At 39.4% G+C, this 20166-nt stretch overlaps 1 protein-coding gene and 1 pseudogene across 2 annotated transcripts in view; one reads left to right on the top strand and one right to left on the bottom strand.

Annotated features, from left to right (window-relative positions):
- Window positions 1–3426, bottom strand: part of LOC102753413 — a 9920-nt pseudogene extending 6494 nt beyond the window's left edge.
- CCDC68 (coiled-coil domain containing 68) overlaps window positions 1–20166 on the top strand; it is a 44221-nt gene that overhangs the window by 9063 nt on the left and 14992 nt on the right. The window contains exons 2-8 of one of the 2 annotated variants that reach the window (XM_006764483.2): window positions 1673–1752; window positions 6532–6627; window positions 8692–8820; window positions 9938–10024; window positions 12888–13028; window positions 14239–14364; window positions 16868–16996. In XM_006764483.2, coding sequence (XP_006764546.1) covers window positions 8704–8820; window positions 9938–10024; window positions 12888–13028; window positions 14239–14364; window positions 16868–16996 — 600 coding nt within the window. In that variant the 5' untranslated portion in view covers window positions 1673–1752; window positions 6532–6627; window positions 8692–8703. The remainder of the gene's footprint in view (window positions 1–1672; window positions 1753–6531; window positions 6628–8691; window positions 8821–9937; window positions 10025–12887; window positions 13029–14238; window positions 14365–16867; window positions 16997–20166) is intronic. The other variant, XM_015564430.1, reaches the window with a different exon arrangement.

Consider the following 20166-nt stretch of genomic DNA (forward strand, 5'->3'; position numbering starts at 1 on the left):
CTCAGCCTGGCCGGGGAATCAGGCTGAAACTGGCAGTCTGACATTCCCCAAGGGGTCCTGGATTGCAAGAGGGCGCAGGCCAGGCCAAGGGACCCCACTGGCACAAATTTTTGTGCACTGGGCCTCTAGTATTTTATAAAGCCACAAAAGAAATTTTCCAAAAGGACACTGTCCTTGTCAATGTTACAAATGACTGAGATATACGGCATTAACATCTGTTTCTTTTCGTATTTTTTTTTTTCACTGACAAATCATAAGTAGCTTTTGAAATTATTGTTAATGGAAAAGCTCAAAGCAGGAGGAATAATTGGCTGATGGGAGAGGAATTGAGTGGGGTCAAATGAGTGTATCCTTGACACTGTCAAGTGATGTCCTTTTAACCAATGTCCACAAGAAGCTGTGAATTTAAGTAGTTAGCATTCCTTAACTGTGTATTTCAGGTCAGATACTCCAGTGAACACTTTTTATGTGTTACCTCATTTAATCCTCAAGTAACTATAAGGGGAAGTTAGCATTGTCATCTAACATTTTCATTTGAGCCATAAGGAGTTTAAAAGGGTTTCCAAGGCCACCCAGCTAGTGGGGAAGGAGAACAAAGTCTTGTGGGCAGCACCTCATCCAAAGGCCCTGTTTTGAAGCCATGAATCCATACTCCTTCTGTTTGTGGGGTAAATCCATGGGGACAGCACTGTCTGCTCAGGTTCCTGAAGGACACACCTAGGAGCTCACATCAGGAGGTACTTGACTGTTACTTAGTGACTTGCTTTGGGAAACTCTGAATGCTAAACTAGCTTGGGCTCAAGAAACTGGGCCTAGAAATCCATTCAGAATGCAACAGGAGGCAAAGTGGTGATCTGGAAAGAACCAGAGGGCTCATAGGTTGGGATCCATGACCATTATGAAGTAGCAGTCTTCACTTGGTTGTGTTGAGCCTCATTTCCTCATCTGTGAAATGGGACTAATAACACCAACCTCTCAGGGTGTTTGTGAGGATTATTACAGGTAGCATACCCTAGCCTTCATATGATAGGCATGCAATAGGCCCTGGGCCCTGCTCCCTACCTCTCCAAATGGGAAGGGATCCATGTGATTCCCCTGCCCCTCTTTGCAGTTTAGTTGCCATATGGGCACTGGGTGAAATCTTCAGCTGATTTCCAAAATTCTAAATAGATAGATCATTTCATTACAAAGAAACCTGGATTTGTGATCAATCTATCTGGGTTCAGGTAATGAGGTTAAGTTATGGCCTTGGCAAACTTAAATCATTTGTCTGTGACTTGGTTGCATTATACATACATATACAGGGATAGAGATAGAGATATATGGATAATAACTATAGATAGTGTATTGTAATGATTAATTTTGAGAGCATATGGAAAATGATTTCTTGGTAAATGACACTGTACTTTGTCAAGAATCTATATTTGTAGATTGTGTTTGTACCAATATTTCAATCCTTTTTTCCCAAAACTAACTTGCTTTTATTTCATATGGAGGAGCCTTGTATAGCACTGGCTATGATATAATTATATGTGTATATACAAATGAGTAGCATTTGCAAATGAACACAATTAGTTCTACTTTAAAAATCTTAGATTATTACTTGAAAACTTATTACTTGGGCTCAGTGTTAACATGCATGTCTTTTCATATACTGTGCATCACTTTCCAGGTAAATTGCACAGTCACCTGAGATTTAGCTAGCTGACACTGGATGTCACCATTGTGCTGTGGAATGTGGATGCAGAACAGGTATGCTCTTTAATACTCAGGAGATTGTCTCTTCAAGAGTTTGGAGATATGTGAGCTTCCCCCGCCCCCCACCTCCTCATGTAACCTGATTATTTTTATAGCACTTGTATGGTATTACTTTTTCAGTTTCTAATATCTAAGCTCTATATAATAGTGATCAAGAATGATGAAACAATAGTTAATATTGTTAGCTCAGAACTGAGAAACTGAAAACTCAGAAACTGTGTCCAAACCAATCAGGGCTCTTGGTTGCAAACCTAAGTAATTGACTCTGGCTAACTTAAACAGAAATGGAATGTACTGGAAGGATACGGAATAGCATCCAGAATTGATGGGAAAACTTGCAAAGATCACACTTTAGCAAGAACAAGGTAAGTCCTTCTGGCATTGCCACTGGTCACTAGACACTTCCACTGGCCTCCTGCCTGGGCACAAAGCACCGCCCTGTGCCAGCCTGCTTCCCTTCCCGGAATAATAATGGGGTTTTCATTGACTCCAGCTTCCACACGCCTGATGGCCAATCCCTTACTAGCCTTTCCAGGTGACAGTACTCAGTGGGCTGGGTCTAGGTGTTGTACCTGTGGTCCAGCCCCAGGGAGGGAGGAAGAACAGGTAAGGCATCTTTTCCTTCAAAGACTCTGTACAGATGCCGATTCCGTATTATCTGGGAAGGAGGGTCGAGTACTGAACAACCAAATCATGCCAACCATCCACCATGGAGCTTTTCAATCAGCACCCATGGAAATGAGTTGAGAAGACTGCTTAGTCACCTGGACTTTATGGCCCCTTCTCTTGCCTGACCTGGAGTTCGCTGCACTTGCCTTGACTTTGTTCTACCCTGCCTTTCCTTGAACCCCGAGGAAGCCTTACCAGCCAGGAGGAGACCTGTTTTAAGTGGCTGTGGTGACAGCTCCTTAGGCAAATTGGAAGTCTTAAACTTCAGGCTATTAAAAAAAAATCCCCGCTACATTAAAAATAAAAAAGAAAACATGGTAGGCTACACTGGGTTCCTTGTTCTCAGAACATGAAGCAAACTCCAGCCTGTTCTTTCTCTTCCCCCCACAGCCTGGAGTCCGCTTCTCCCTGATGGTCATAGGGCTTCGCCTCTTTTATTCAAGACTTTTGCTTAAATGTCTTCCCTTCCCACCCAGTGCCAGTGCCTCCTTTTATTCTGTTCCCCTGCTCTGCTTTTCTTCATGACACTTGTTATCACCTCTCATTATTTTCTCTACATACTACCTTTTTGTACTTTCAGTATACGGAAAGTCCCATGAAGGCAGAGTCTCTGGCTCACCTCTGTGGCCACAGCTCTTATCACAACTGTATTTAATAAATACTTAATATATGAATGACTGAATTAAGGGCTAAGTGGAGGAAAGAAGCACCTTTGTTAGAATCTCTAGAATATAAACAGTGCCTGTGTTAGTGTCCTAAGGCTGCTATGATAAAGCCACAAACTGGGGCTTAAACATAGTCATTTCTGTCTCACAATTCTGGAGGCTGGAAGTCCCAGGCGCTGTTGGTGGGATGGGTTCCTCCTAAGGGCTTTGAGGGAGAATCTGTTCTGTGCTTCTCGCGTTCCAGCTCCTGGCGGTTCTCTGGCAGTTTGGGGTGCTCTTTGGCTTGTAGAAGCACCACCTTGATTTCGGCCCTCCACTTCTCCCCAAAGTGCATGTCTGTGCCACACTTCCCCTTTTTATGAAGACGCCAGTCATATGGGATTAGGGGTCCACCCTACCCAAGTATGAGTTCATCTTAACTAATTACATCTACAGTGACCCTATTTTCAAATAAGGTTACACCCTGAGGTACTGAGGGTTAGGTCTTCAACATGTAAATGGGAGAGGGGACACAGTTCACTGCTTTCTATGTGCTGATTGTATAACGGGTAAGCCATTCTTCTGTAATTAAACAGAGAAGTAGGTTTAGTCACATCATTCTGGGTGACCAGTGATGTGTTGCTTTATCACAATTCACAATAATGTGTATTAATTGCTTTGTAACTTGTAAACTATTCATTAGAGGTAATCAGTTGGGATATTGATGGATTATTGACGCTTTCTCAAGAAAGAACCAATACAATGGGTTTGCTGGTCTTTAGATTCCCCCAAACAGAGTTTCTCTTATAGCCCAGCTCACTCTGCAGACTGTTTAAAATATTACCTGGTTCTTCTCTACCACTGATGGTTTCATATTTTACTTACTCATTTGACAAACATGTATGAATCATTTGTTGTGTGCTAGGCACTGTTATAAGTGCTTGAAAAGTGTTAACTCAATCAATTCCATACAGGTTATTTATATTATTAATTATTCATGTTATTAATATTATCTGAATGTTACTAACAAGGAAACAGGGGCTCAGAGAGGTTAAGGAACTTGCTCAAGTTCAACACCTCTGCTGAGTGGCAGGGCCAGGCCATGAAGCTAGATAGTCAGGCTCCGAAACTTCTCTTTGTAGAAAGCTTTCCTCACCGAAAGTCTCACGAAAAAAATCAGTGTGAGGCTGCACAAAGCGGAGCTTCTTTGGTTCAGATGAGAAGCCAAAGCCCGGTCTGCTCAGCACCTCCCCTGTCCCCGGAGAGTCCTTTCTGCACTGCTTTGATCTAGGAAATAACACCTCTTGGAGGGATGCCACTTGTAAGCTGTCTTCAATCCACTCTAGCAGAAAACAAATAAAATCCGTTTCTCACTTTAATTAACTGATTGTGTTTTATGTTGAAATTTTTATCTGCCTAATCTACTTCTGGCAGAAATAAAATGTTAAGATGGATTTTCCCCAGGAAGCTAATGCCATATGGCAATTTGGACTTTGTGAGCTTAAGTTCCCCTTGGGTTTCTTTATACAAATCAAGGACTGTGGTTGAAAAAGTTTTCTGAACCAAACAGAGAAATGGAATTTGATCTCATATGAATAGATTTGGATATAAACCTTGCAACCAGCTGCTTATCTTCTGTGGTCATCAATAATATAAAATACTAGAAGCAGCAATATCAGCAGTTACTCTCCATTGACTGCCTTCTACAAACAGGGATTTTAAAAAAAACTCGTTTTTACAATTCGAGGTGTTTCCACCCCTATTTTACAGATGTGCAAGTTGAGGCTAGGATTTTATGGCACTTGTTGAAGATGGCCCAATCGTGAGTGGAAATAATAGTGATTAAGGAGCTGCATACCTTGATATTAAGAATAAATGACACAAAAAATATATTTTGGATATAAAACATGAGGCCCATCGTGGTTTGCAAATTATGACAGACTGAGAGAAATCAGTGAAATCCACTCTTAAGAGTGATTACTTCCTATGATGAAATACCTCCTATCATTTGTTAATGTACATAATGTATAACATAGTAAAAAGAAAAAAAGAAGGTAAATCCATCAAGTGGAACTATAGATCAAGGGGCAATGAACTGGAGAACCAAAAACAACTCAGACCAAATCGATGTTTTGCTTGCCTCTGTTTTCCCAGTGGTTTTGCTCCCACTCCTTGCCACATCCTAACCTAGGATTTTTCTGTAAAGGAGCAGATTAAACATTGCCTGTCACATATTTTCTCTGTCACAGCTACTCAGTTCTGCTGTGTGTAGTGCTAAAGCAGCATAGACACTATGTAAATTAATGGCTCTGATTTCAGTAAAGCTTTATTTAAGGACACTAAATTGGAACTTCATATAATTTTCATGTGCCATGAAGTGTTATTTTTTAAAAATATATTTTATTGATTTTTTACAGAGAGGAAGGGAGAGGGAGAGGGAGTTAGAAACATCGATGAGAGAGAAACATCGATTTAGCTGCCTCCTGCACACTCCCCACTGGGGATGTGCCCGCAACCAAGGTACATGCCCTTGAGTAGAATTGAACCTGGGACCCTTCAGTCTGCAGGCTGACGCTCTATCCACTGAGCCAAACTGGCTAGGGCCAAGTGTTATTTTTTTATTTCAAGCGTTGAAATTTGAGAACCATTCTTAGTCCATAGGCTGTCCAGAAAGATAGGAATTCAGCTCGGGCTTGTGGGCCTGGTTTGCTGACCACCACTCTGGCCCACTCCACCTCTGGTTGCCAAATACATTGCTGATCGCCTCCATGGGTCTTTCCCTTTTCCTTTTCTTTCTCTTTAATTTTTATTTAATTTATTGGAATAACATTGGTTAATAAAATTATATAGGCTTCAGATGCACCATTCTGACCTGTATATTGTGTTGTCAAAATCTCCTTCTGTCACCATTTATTCCCCTTTATCCTCTCCTATCTCCCCCTACCCCCCATTCCCTGTGGTAATCATCATACTGTTGTTTATGAGCATTTTTATTTGTTTTGTTTAGTCCCTTCCCTTTTTTTCACCCAGCCCCAAGCCACTCCCCTCTAACAGCTGTCAGTCTGTTCTCTGTGTGGATGAGTTTGTTTATATTCTGGGAGCTTATTTTGTACTCTGAGCATTTTGATGTTGTTTTGAACTGGGAACTTAACCCCAGAAGAGACTTAAGAGAACCCAGTACTTCCACTCAAATTCTGTAACAGCAGAGCTGCAGCTGCCAAGTCAACTGCAGCCTAAACAAATAGAAGTCAGCGTGGCTGTCTAAGAAGATTTAGAATAAAATGGAAAATTCTTGGCACACTCCGTCAATTTCATCAAAGATTAAAGGATAAATGCAAAACTGCGTTATCCCCAAAAGCTAACCAGTTGTAAACTGATGCTAGTAAATATGAAAATTCTTTCTGTGTTAACTGCATAGGCTATTGCTAAACTTTAAATAATTGTGTGTTTTTCTCACTAGGGAAGCCAGCCTTAATGTGATGGAAACACCCTTGAACTTGGTGCCTAGAAGACAAAAGTTTGAGTTTCAGCTCTGCTAGTTTTACTGTGATCTCAGGTAAGTTAACATCACCTATAAGAGTCTTGGCTTTCTTATCAGTAAAATGAGATTAATAATCCTATCTCACGGGACTTTTTATTTTATTTTTTAGTTCTTTATTGTTTATTATGAAAATTTCCCACAGACACAAAGTAGGTAGAGGAGTATAGTGAACCCCATCTGCCCAGCTTTGATAATACCTTGCATTTTGCCCAGACTTCTTTCATCTTTGCCCACCCCACTTTTTTCTGTATTAGAATATTTTAAAGCAATTCCAAATTTATTATTTCACTGCAAATACTTCAGAATGTACGACTAACAGATAAGATTTTTTTAAAAAAAATATTATTGATTTCAGAGAGGAAGGGAGAGGGAAGGAGAGATAGAAACATCAATGATGGGAGAAAATCATTGATGGGCTGCTTCCTGCATGACCCCTTCCTGGGTTCAAGCCCGAAACCCTGTCATATGGACCAACCAGGAATCGAAATGTGACCTCCGGGTTCATAAGTCAACACTCAACTGATGAACCACACCGCTGGGCAAGATTTTTAGTTAAATAATGTCATAAATTCATTATCACACCTAGCAAAACTACAGTGAGTCTTTAACATCATCTATTATCCAGTCAAGTGTTACAATTTCCCCACTTGCCTCAAAAAATGTGGTTTATTTGAGTCAGGAGCCAAAGAAGATTCATATATTACATTTGGTCATATGTCCATTAAGATTCTTAATTTATAGCGATTTCTCTTTGCCTCATCTTTCTTTATATAATTAATCTGTGGTAGAAACTAGTTTGTCTGGTAATATTTCACATAATCTAGATTTGGCTGATTGCAACCTTTACCCTTGTAGAGTCATTAAACCAGTGGTTCCCAACTTTTTTATGGCCATGCCCCACCTAAGCATCTCTAAAATCCTGATGCCTCCCCCTCCACACCCCCGCCGTGACATATAATTCTTATTATTCAAAAAGTGGACTCCTATTCACATGGAGGAAGCCTAAATGGCCATTAACTTGGTAATGGGTACTGAGGAAGAAATCACTAAGAAATTGTTAAAAATAATAATATGAAGTGATATGAAAAAGTAGCAAGCGAAATTTCAAAACATATAATAGAGAACTGAAATGCATAAATATGTCACAATATATACTTATATACTGTATATGATGCCCCTAGAACAGCCGTGGGCAAACTTCGGCCCACGGGCCGGATCCGGCCCGTTTGAAATGAATAAAACTATTGAAAAAAAAGACCGTATCCTTTTATGTAATGATGTTTACTTTGAATTTGTATTAGTTCTCACAAACACCCCATCCATGCTTTTGTTCTGGCCCTCCAGTCCAGTTTAAGAACCCATTGTGGCCCTCGAGTCAAAAAGTTTGCCCAGCCCTGCCCTAGAACCATAAGAAATGTAAAAAATTCACTGTGAATAACTCATTCTCGAATTGCCCCCCTTAAGTATTAAATTGCCCCCCTATGGGACGTGTGCCCCACATTGGAAACCACTGCATTAAGCACTTTCCTCTTGCTCAGATATTTACTGCTATTAGACATAGGAGCTTAATTGGATTCAGGCTTACTTTTTAAAAAGTCGTATTTCATAGGTGATGCTTTCCACTTGTGATTGTATCACATCTAGAGGACAAAATGTCTCTGTTTTGCATATTCACAACTGCAAACCTACATTTGCCACACCCTGTATATAAGTGATATATGTATATGTACATAGTATAATTATATTATTTTATTTCCGCAAACATTTATTAAGCACTTACAGTGTGCTAGAATATAAAGATGAAGAAGCCACAGTCTCTACAGTCTAATATGATGTGGATTAAAAAGAAAGATGTTACTATTTCCTTCTCAGATAATCTTTAAGTTTCTAATCAAGGATTGGTTCAGCTAGTGTTGTTTTAATATTAAATAAATGCCTGGAATTATGGGTATATGCACATATCAATCATTTATAATATTTTCTACTATACAGTATTTAATTATAGTGACAGCACAGTTTACACACCATATAATCATATCACCAGATAAATTAGTCTAACTGATTTATGTGTTCCTAAAGCCAGAATTCACCATGACAACAGTAACAGTGACCACAGAGGTTCCCTCAAGGGATAAGATGGAAGACAATCCCGCCTCGTATGAGTCCACGTCAGCTCACATTATTGAAGAAACCGAATATGTGAAAATGGTATGTGGGTACCAGACACCATGTTAGCATGATATGATTTTTTACAATAAAGTAATACAGATTAGTGGGCTTTGTTTCTCCTTCCTGAGAACGTCTGAGGAAGAGCAAACCTAGTTTGGCAAAGGGCAATCTTGGTAACTGAAGTTTGAACACCTGTTTAGTATCCTCTTGAGGATACGAGCCCTCTGTTTTCACACTTGGAGTGAAATAGAAGAATGCGCCAGGGTTTTCAGAACACCTATCAGCACTTAATTTGTCCCACAGTATTCACCACTGCAATTCCTACTGGGTATGTTATGTGCAGTTGTTCCAGGAGTGTTGGTAGCATGTTCCCTAGGAGATGTTTACCTTTTCTGCTGACTTCCTGTCTCTCCTTACCTCATTTCTTCTCACAGCTCAGGGATGCTATCTGCCAATGACTACATGTTGGCATGTTCCTTCATGAAAATTGTGAACTCTTATAGGAATTCAATGATAATGGGTAACAAAACATACATTTGTATGAACTGTTTCTTAGAAGAGATGGGAAAATGTGGACATAGATAGTTTGTAACATTCAGATCTATTAATTCATCTCTGAGTGTCTTGCAATTCCATAGGTCACCAGGACACAGGGCTTATATTTCATGCATAAATTTGTGTCTTCTCCATTTAGTAATTATCCTCTAGTAATTACTAAATAGCAATTATTCTCTAGTAATTACTAGATAGTAATTATTTTATAGTAATTACTAAATAGTCATTATTTTGTAGTGATTACTAAATAGTAATTGTTTTACACTAATTACTTAATAGTAAATTAGTACTAAATTACTATATAGAAAAGCAGCGTTAAATAGAATTAAATACTAATTACTAAATAGTAATTATTTTGTCATATAGTTTTCATTCAGATTGTATTTTAGATTTGACTGAGAGTTATAAGGACCAAGTACTTCTGCAATCTAAACAATATTAGCCTTAATGCAAGTTAGAGTGATGGTAGTTATTTAAATCTGACATCAGTATATATGTATTATTGTCTAAATAAATCAAGTACACTGCTGCTGGTATAGAGAAAAAAAAGTATTGGACATTAAATGCCTTTAAAAGAAAAGAAAATATTTTTATCTCCTAGATTCGAGCTACTCTGGAAAAGATCCATAATCAAATGTTTAAAGATGAAACTGGACATAGCGGTACAAAGCACAAACTAGATGCAAAGGTAATGAATTTATCAAAACTTACTACCTTTATTCCTTTAGTAAATAAGCATAAAGCCAAATAGGAAGTATTCTTTGCCGCTTTGAATGATGAATGTTAAATATTTTATCATTATCTAAAGATGTTAATGGACATATGCATGAAATATTTAACCACAGATAGCATTAGGATCAGATTGGAATGACGAGGCCTTACCTGAATATTTTAAGCTGGGCTTACTTATCTAAAGTATATGGGAAGGTGTCAGCCCAGCCAGGATACATGGCAGCAACATTTCCCAATGACAGATAGAGGCACAAGCTTTTAGGCTTACCTGGGCCTCAACAATGGCCATGCAGTTGAAGCCATTAGCTGAGTGACCAGACAATCAATAACTTTAAAACACCCCCCTCCCCTGTGATCAGCCTTATATTCCTAAGGTTGACCAATCTGCACTTAGCCTTGTCTGGATTATTCCAAGTTAAATCTCAGCTGAGCCAAGTGCATGTCATCAGCATCAACGTCATCCACTATGTTGCATGGTCATGGAGAACACCAAAGATAGGGTATGATGCATGAACACAGTCTCCTTTATCATCCTCAGCCCCCCAAACTAACACAACTAGCTTCAACTGTTATCTTAACGAAGTGTTCTGAAACTGAAAAAAAAGGTTAATGTTTATGAATGATGGGAAAGATAAAAAAAATTCAGTTTTGGTTCTGTTGAGTTGCCTATTACCTCCAAGTGAAGGTTTCTAGTGGGTGGACTGGATACCTGATTCTGGAGCGGAGGGCAGAGGTCTGGGATAGACGGTCCAGGCTACAGGGTAGAGATTCTGGGGAGTAAGGATGGTGCTTAAACTCCTGAAAGTGGAGGAGATCACCAACCGTGTGAGTGTGGATAGAAATGAGAGAAAAATCTAAGCTCTGAGTCCTGAGATTTTCAATATTAGATCTTAGGAAAAAGAGGAATAACCATCACAGGAGACTGAAAAAAGAGACTAGTGGGTTAGGAGGAAAAACGGGAGAAAATGAGTCACTGAATGCAAGAAAAAGGGCCTCAGAAAGAGGAGTTGGACTACTGTGTCAAATGGTGTCCATGGGCCAAGTAAATTGAGGAGTGAACATTGACTATTGGCTATAACATTGGGGATGTTTTGAGGACCTTAATAGAAGTAGTTTCTTATAAATGGAGATAAGTTGTGTTGCCAGTGTCTCTGCTCAGCCATCTCAAACCACAGTTTAGCAGACAAATGAAGCATCAAAACCTTTGGCATCTAAATAATGTCGCAGTAGAGATTTAACTGTAATGATCTAGGGCTCTGCTGTTACAGAACCAAAGTTTGTACACCCAATGCTTTGAAATGCCAAAACTCAAAACATCAGAGCTCCAAGTAAGAAGTTTACTGACCAAGAAGGTACCAACTGAGAAGATGGAAAACATAATGGTACCTCAAATCCATCTTCAAAGTGTACAGAGTTCAGGCTTCTTTTATGTCAAGCGAAGGGGGAATTGGAGTGGCAAGAAGTGATTGATGACCACAGACATCTGGGCACCAGTAAGGGTCCAAGAAAAATTGTGAACCGTCTTTGTTCTTAGTCTGTTCACTCTAGTTGATGTGAGTCGGGTCACAAGGTTCCTGCAAATCTTTGAAAAACAATCATTTTTGTATAGACTTCCCTTACCTCCTTGGGCGAGGCCCCTTCTAGTCAGGGATCTTTTTTAAAAAACTCAGACTGCATGCAGAATTCCTCTAATGATTAGCATGTTGATCTGAAGAAGCTATTAACCTGAAGATCAGGAGGGAACAGAGCAGACTTCAATACGATGGAGTCAAAGAGGCCAACCGTTTCACTGTGTAAAATGCTCCTCTCAAAGTGCAGTCTACACGCCCAGCAGCAGCAGCAGCAGCAGCAGAGCTTGTTAGAAGTCTGGCACCTCGAGCTCTACCCAGGACCTCCTGAATCCCAGAATCAGAATCTGCATGCTAACCAGATCTATCACCAAGTGACTCATATACACATTAAAGTTTGAGAGGCACTGATCTATGATCTTTGTGGTTAACTATCTCTGACAGTAAGCTACCTTCTACAAGAGTTTTCCCATCAAATATTTTTTAATAAATTAAAAAAGAAAACAATGCCTACTCTATATATGGAGAGTGAGAATATGCCTGAGGGTCTGAAGTAGGAAAAACAAAACCATGACAGAATCAATTACTTATGTAGTCCATCTTATTGTACTAAAGAGGATATGGGCTTTGTTGTTAAGCAAGCTGGGATTCTAATCCTTGTTTGAGCAGTTATTATGGATATTAACTCTCTAATCTTCAATTTCCTCATCTGTATAATGGACATAATACCTTCTAGTGTTCTGAGTATTCAGACAAAGGAGTGTGTATAAAACAGCTAAAAGATTATCTGATACATAATAGATGCTTACTGAATAAAAGATGTTATAATTATAGGATCTATATAATATTATATATTGTACCTATTAGGTATAATTGTATTAGTTTGTAATGCAATGTAAGTAACCAAACTGCATTTGTCTGTAACTTAGTTTTTTTTTTTTTAAAAAAAACTGGCCTTGTAGATATTATATTTTCTTAAAAGGACTTAATGGTATATTTAAAACTGTGGAGAATATAAAAGACAGAAAAGATGTACTCTGCCTCTTTTAAATATAAGAATCTACTCAAATTTATGCAAATATGGAGGCCAGCTGCTTCATCTAGAAATCTCTACTGATCTTTGAGACTCAGAAGGTTTATGTGTGCCGACCTGACTCTCCCATTATATACGTAATAGGGAGCGATCTTTGTTGTTTTGGAAGTTTGTACAAAAAAGGAAAGGTTTGTGATTATCATGCTTGCTCGTTTCAGTGCTGTCGAAACATTCAGAATGGCTCTGACTCTGAAATGGACCCCTCGTGCTGCAGTCTGAATCTGCTCATGGACAGGATGAAAGGCAAAGATTTACAGCTCTTAAAAATGAACAAAGAGAATGAAGTATTGAAAATCAAGGTATGACCACAAGGAGAACTCTCTAGGGTATTTTGAGCCAAATAGGATAGATTCGTGGATCTATGAAAGCAGCCCTGCACACACAGCCGTAGATCCACACATAGGCTCACAGAGGTAGAGAAGCATTTGATGTTTCGTAAATTAAAACTCACTATTTTATTTGGGAGCCTACTTTTATTATTAAAAAGATCTCACAAAGACTCAATGGTTATGAAGTCTCAGTTGTGCAAGATGAAGAGTTTCTAGAGATCTGCTATATGACATGTTAATACTGCTGGACACTTGAAAATGTGTTAAGGGGGGTCGGTCTTGTGTGACATGTTCTTAATGCAATAAATTTTTTAAAAGTCTTCACATGTTTAATAAATCATGATATATTTTATATATACATATACACATACACATACATATACATATACATATACATATACATATACATATACATATACATATACAGTCCTGCAATGACTATCTTGGTAGGTAAATCTTTGCAGTCATCCTTGATTATTTCTTTAGGTTAAATTCTTCTTTTAATTTTTTAAAAATTGATTTCAGAGAGGAAGGGTGAGGGAGAGAGAGATAGAAACACCAACGATGAGAATCATTGATTGGCCCCATGCTGGGGATCGGCCCGCAACCCAGGCACGTGCCCTTGACCAGAATCAAACCTGGGACCCTTCAAAGTCCACAGGCCGACACTCTATCCACTGAGCCAAACTGTCTAGGGCTAGGTTAGATTCTTGAAAGATTCATTACACTTTAGCTTTACTGCCTCAATACTCCAATCTTGTCTATTTCAATCACTGCTATTCCAGGACAGTACATCTTTTAGCACTGCTGTGAACATGGAAGATAAGATGCTTGCAGATACATGCACAGGCTGATGGGCACCGTGGAAGTCTGAAGGGTACAGTGCGTACACACAGGGCACTGATGTTCCTGGAGCTCCGGTTTGGCCTGCCCAGGCCCAGTCTGCCTGCATGACAGCCCCACTAAACAGGGTTTCTCATTTTACATTTTACATTTTCCTTTTACAAATTAAGCGTCTTTTCTCCTGTCCATTGACAACGGGGGTGCAAACCAGACAATTACCGCCTCTGTGTTTTACCGCCTCCGTGTTTTTAATTGCCCGTCAAACCATTCTGCCTTAGAACCTTTTCACTGTAAATGTCAAAACCTGCGCAGTGACCTTTTCCTTTTCTTTTCCTAGTTGGAAGCCTCCAGGGAAGCAGGCGCAGCGGCTCTGAGAAATGTGGCCCAGAGACTATTCGAAATCTACCAGACACAGTCTGCGGAAGTTAGGAAGCAGCATGAGGACAGCACACACTTCCTCCAGGTACTTGCCTGTGGGGCACATAGCCCCCAGTCGTTCTTGTCCCCCTTTCTGAAGAGTTAAATGTGAAACAAGCAACGGGAAGGGCAGGAAGTGCTCTGTGACCACCCCCGCCCCCTGCTCTGCCGGCCCCTGGATGTGGCCAAGCTGCTGCGTTAGCACCCTTGCCCAGGCCCCGCAGAGCACAGGCGGCAGGTGGGCCGTGCCACCCTGCCGAGGAATCAGCTGTCCCAGGCGACCCTGGCCAGTGACTTCTCCTCTGGTTCTGCCTTTGACTAAGTAGCCGAGGTTGAGTCCTTTCGCCTTGCTGGACTTGGACCTCCTTGTGTCTAAAACGAAAGAATTGGGCTAGTGAGATGGTTTCAAAACGGTTTTGATCCTAGAATACATTTCTCAGGTTGAGCAAACAACAAGCATATGTGTATGTGTGCATATATATTTTAAGATATATAAAAATTATATATTTCATATTTTAATATAGGAAAATTAAGAATATTAAAACCTAAATATGTATATACATGTGTATATAATTTGTAGACACACATTTTTGTTTCTTTTTCAAATCTGCAGTATATATTGTAGGGCCAATAAAAGTTTATCTGAAGAATGTATTCTAGAGCTGGAAAAGAAAAATAATAGTGCTCATGCATGTGTGTGCATATGTTTGTGTGTGTGCGTATGTGCGTGTGTGTGCGTGTGCGTGTGCGTGTGTGTGTGTGTGTGTGCGCACGCATGCATGCACATGCGCCAAATTGAATGCTCATTCATGCCTGGATCCCCGCCAGCGCTGGCCCTATGAAAGCACAGTGGGGACACAGTAGGAAATTCTCTCCTAGGTGACATGCCTTCATGCTTCAGCCTGTGGAGGTGCTGGTCAAAAACTCACAGCACACAGGGTGCACATAAGAGCCTGAGTGACAGGAAAAGGCTGTGTGGACCCCAGCGCTCTGTGAGGGGTGAGCCTGTGGGACTGGAGTGCACATGTCCCGGCCAAGGGGCTCAGCCCCAGCCTGGAGTGGCCTGGCAGCAATGCCTGCCTGGTGCTGTCAAGGGAAGCCAGACACTTTTTTTAAAACTGTACACTCTCAAATCTATTAACTACACACGCAGCTGTGAGTGTGCATGTTGGAAGTCAGCTGAAACGCGCCCACCTCCGGCCTGGGGGCAGCCAGGTGGACTGCTCTCCATTGGTCTTCAGCACGGCTGCTACCCGCCCGGACACAGTGGAGAGAATTATTCGGCTTTTATGAGACTTTTGTGTTAAAATAAGACATGTTTCTTAAACATATAAAATTTCATTTTTGTTCTAGATATGTTTTGTTGAGAAAAGGTAAAAAATTTTGTTTTCTTAAATTTGTGTCTCTCTCATACCAGTTCAAGTAGTATGCTTTATGGCAACAAATGTAAACATTCTAGGGAAAATATTTATATATTATTAATTCTTCATTGATTTGGTGGTGTTGTAGCCCATTAGGTTTATTTAGAAGGAAACACTGAATTAAAAAATAAATTCTAAACAAGTGCAAATTGTTATTATTATTTTTGGGGTTACTCAGAAAATTATAGAAGATAATATTTTTACAGTAAAACCTTGATATAATGGACTTATTCGGGCAAGGAGTCGTCCGTTAAAGCCAAAAGTCCATTATATAGGAAAGTAGGTTTTTCCAATGCGTATGTTAAAAATTTGACAAATTAGGTTACCTGTTTTTACTTATGTAGACACATTTGTGTAATTAAAATGAAGTATTTATGAAAAGTTTCCTGTATGCTTACAGTAATTTTAAATTTACACTGAATAAATCTAGTAAATGTGTGCATTCACCAGTCACCATGAGTAAGCAAATGCACACAGCTGGGCGTGGCTTAGGGCACAGGGAACTTTGGCCAGCATGAGTTACAACTGCTGCAGAAAGTCACGCCAGGTGACAACAGAACCAACTACCTCACGTGACACAGTGTGATCACATGCTAACCATTCCCTGAACATTGTTAAAAGCGGTGACTCTTGGATTTAAATATGTAGACTATAGTTGTAGATATATAATATTTATGTCAATGAAATTACTACAGTATTTTTTCCAACATATGGCCTATTTTTTTTATTGATTTCAGAGAGGGAGGGAGAGATTCCGGTCAAGGGCATGTACCTGGGTTGCGGGCACATCCCCAGTGGGAGTTGTGCAGGAGGCAGCTGATCGATGTTTCTAACTCTCTATCTCTCTCTCCCTTCCTCTCTGTAAAACATCAATAAAATATATTTTAAAAAAACTTGTTAAAAATATAGTGACTTAATAATGAAAAAATTACCTGTAAATTTAATTATAACCAAATCTAGGTTAAAAGCATTTTAACATTAACAGGGTGTTAATTTTCACATATGACATATGGATCGGAAATTTTGTCCATTAAATCCTAAGTCTGTTAAATTGAGGTCTGCAAAATTGAGGATTTGCTGTATAGGTTTAATAAATTAATAAACCGACAACTGTCTTTCTGACCAAAGGTTAACAAACTTGAAAAAGAACAGGAATTGAAACAACAGGTTGAACATCTGAATCAAGTTGCTGAGAAACTTGAAGAAAAGCATAATAAAATTACAGCCTTGGAGAGCCTGGTACAGAGAATGGAAAAGGTAAAGGGGTAGAGAATTAAAGGGATTTCTTCCTGCAATTAAAAAAATAACATTAAAATGAATAAGATAACTTTAAGTAGAAGTACTCTTTGCAACTCCTAAGACTCTAGGAAGTATTCAGTGATGCTAGTTTCTTTCCTTACACATTTAATGTGATCTGTATTGTTCAGGATTGACCTCTCTACAAATACTGATGTTATCACTCTGTCACTTTCTCCTTGCAGTAAATGTATAACTTAGAAAGAGGAACCAGGTGAGACACTGAATGGAAACAATGGAGAAGATACCCAAGTTTATCTATTAATAGTAATAATATAGTGGATGGGTCCCTGTAATCCTAGCATTTTTATGTATAATAGCATTTATGTAGTTTGGTCACCCACATCCACTGTAGGTTTGTAACACCTGTAGCTGCACTGGAACAAATAGAGTTCACATTAAGAAAAGACATTCTATACAAATTAGAACTTTCAAAAGAGAATGTAGAGAAAGTAATAGCAGAAGAAAAATTTATTAAAAGCTACGTGCAGTGTTCTTTTAAGTAGCTGTCACTCCAAATATATACAAAAAGTGAGCATATAATTTTAATTATCCATGTTTTAAAATTTAGAATTCAGACAAACCAAGATATATTCATTTTTTTAGTAGCAAAACAAACTAATAGAAAATTGACATCTCTGAAACTGACTTGGGAGTAGATAAGACTATAGGCTTTACTTCTAGTAAATACTTTCTAATACATTTTACATTTTTATTATATTAATTCCCTGATTTACCTATGTTCTTTCCAGCCTTGTTTTATTTAATGAGTTTCCTGCAGTTGATCCCATTTTAGAAATGTCACTTCAAAAGCATCCCGTTTCAATATTCACGTTTCTTAGCAAAAGGACTTTGATTAATTTTTAAATATGTCCCAAGAAATTAATTGATAACACTGTGCATTTGGCCAAATTTGTAATCTTAATGAAAGTCCTATGAGGAAATCACAAAAGTTAAATAAGCTTAAACTGAACTGAATCAAATAATAATAATACACAGCTACATCTGTGTTGTGCAATGGGTCGCTGAGTGTTGCACTTGAGCCAAAGTCACTGGCCTACAATGTACTTTAGCAACTGGTTTGTCCAAGTGTGACAGTCCATCATTATGACGTTTTGGACAAGTGATAACATTTCAATGACTATTTGTAGTATTCGGATATTTATCATGTAATAAATAAGTTAACAAACTAAGATAGCACAAAGAATGCTTGCCATTAGGAAAGAAAGACAATTCTGGAACGCAAATAGGGTTGTTTAACCAAACAACTTGATTAACTAGTTTGACATTTAAATTTAGATTTGCACTCACCTCAAACCCAGCAGCTTTGGGTGAGGGTTAGGGGCCAACGGTCAGTCCCTGAAAATGAACAAAAGCACAGTGGAATATACTTTTCATTTCTGATAAGTCTGTACTCAATATAGATTCATGTCAATTCTGGGATATATTCATTCGACTTAATTCCACAAATATTTGAGCACCTACCATGTACCAGCCTGAGCTAGAGGCTAGGTATCTATTTGTGAATGAACCAGATACAGTCTGTTTGTGAAGAGTACAATGTAGTATATCTGGGTTGTGTGGGACTCAAGGAACTTTCCAGATCTCCCTTCATCCATTCTCTTAGGGCTCCTTAGGGATGTTGGCACCCCTACTGAAGATAGGGGATACACCCCAGTAAGAGGTGAGATGGCTCAGATACTGGCAGACGTTTGGACTGTCTCTAGGAGTTCTGGGACAGAGTGAGTGGACAAGATGTCCATGGCTCAGCAAGGCCTTGCAGTAACTTCCAGAATGCTAGTTCAGTGATTTCTTAGAGTGGATCCATTCAGATGTCTGGGAGGCAGGGTAGTGAGGATGGACTCAAAGGGCAATGGAGTTTTTTTGTGGGTTTTTTAAGAGATTGAGTTAAAGACACTTTATATTTGTAAAGCAAAAATGCAAAGAAATAAAACTTTAAGAAGCAAAGCTGGGTAAACCATGTTTGTTTAAGGAGATACTGAGAATATAGGCTGTTATGAAGGGTTTCTCGGGTGCAGAATGTGTATCAGAAGCAGGGAAGAATGTACAGAGACTTTTTTATTAATAGGGAAAAGGTGAGTTCAGCAAGGAAATGAAAATCAAAAATGAACATCCACAACAAAGGTTGATAAGTACCACCCTGGTAGGGGGTGCCCCCGGAGAAGGAGTCATTTTCTACTCACCAGTAAATAGCCATTAGTGGTATGAGGTCTGGTAATGAGCACATTACTTACAACCCTCACCATCTGTCCCCTTTATCGGGGATGCAGTGAGAATGAATTCCAGACACACAGCGATACGCCAGCAAAAACGTCCAGTCAGAGCCTTGTAACACAGCATATGCTCCTTCTGCGAGCAGTGCAATTCTGTTGCACCATATTTGTTTTCTAGTGTCATTGATGTAGCTCTATTAGAATTTTAGAGTTCAAAGGTGCTTTTGAGACCATCTAGTTGCTCCTCATCATTTTATAAATGAGGACAATGCAAACAGGAACTATGCCATGGTCGCCCAGTTACCAGTTTACAATCCTTTCCATTATGTCTCTATCTCTCCGTCTTCTCTGATGCTGGATAAAAAGGACATCCTTGGTTCCTAAGTCATTTAGATGTTAAATTAGTGTCTGCTCCATTATGATGAATAGGGGTGATTTGGGAAGAGTGGAATGACCACCGGGTGGCGCTGCGAACTCCTTTCCCTTCTAGAAGGCTCTATCCCTGAGAAGCGCTGGCTGGGATAGTGTGATTTTCTGTGTTGTCAAAAAAAGAAGCATTAAGACCCCTCCTCAAGGCAGAACATTGACATGTCCAGTTGTCTGGTCTGCTTGCACCTTGGTTATAAAGATAATGGAGTAAGTCCATTAAGAAGAACGGTTTTTGTTTTGTTTTGTTTTAAGTTTTATTGAATTTTTACAGAGAGGAAGGGAGAGGGACAGGGAGCAAGAAACATCGATCAGCTGCCTCCTGCACCCCTCCTACTGGGGATGTACCCGCAACCAAGGTACATGCCCCCGACCAGAATCGAACCTGGGACCCTTCAGTCCTCAGGCGGACGCTCTATCCACTGAGCCAAACCGACTAGGGCAAGGAGAATGTTTATTAAACACCATTTT

This window comes from Myotis davidii, unplaced genomic scaffold, assembly GCF_000327345.1.
Source record: "Myotis davidii unplaced genomic scaffold, ASM32734v1 scaffold38, whole genome shotgun sequence".
NCBI lineage: Eukaryota > Metazoa > Chordata > Mammalia > Chiroptera > Vespertilionidae > Myotis > Myotis davidii.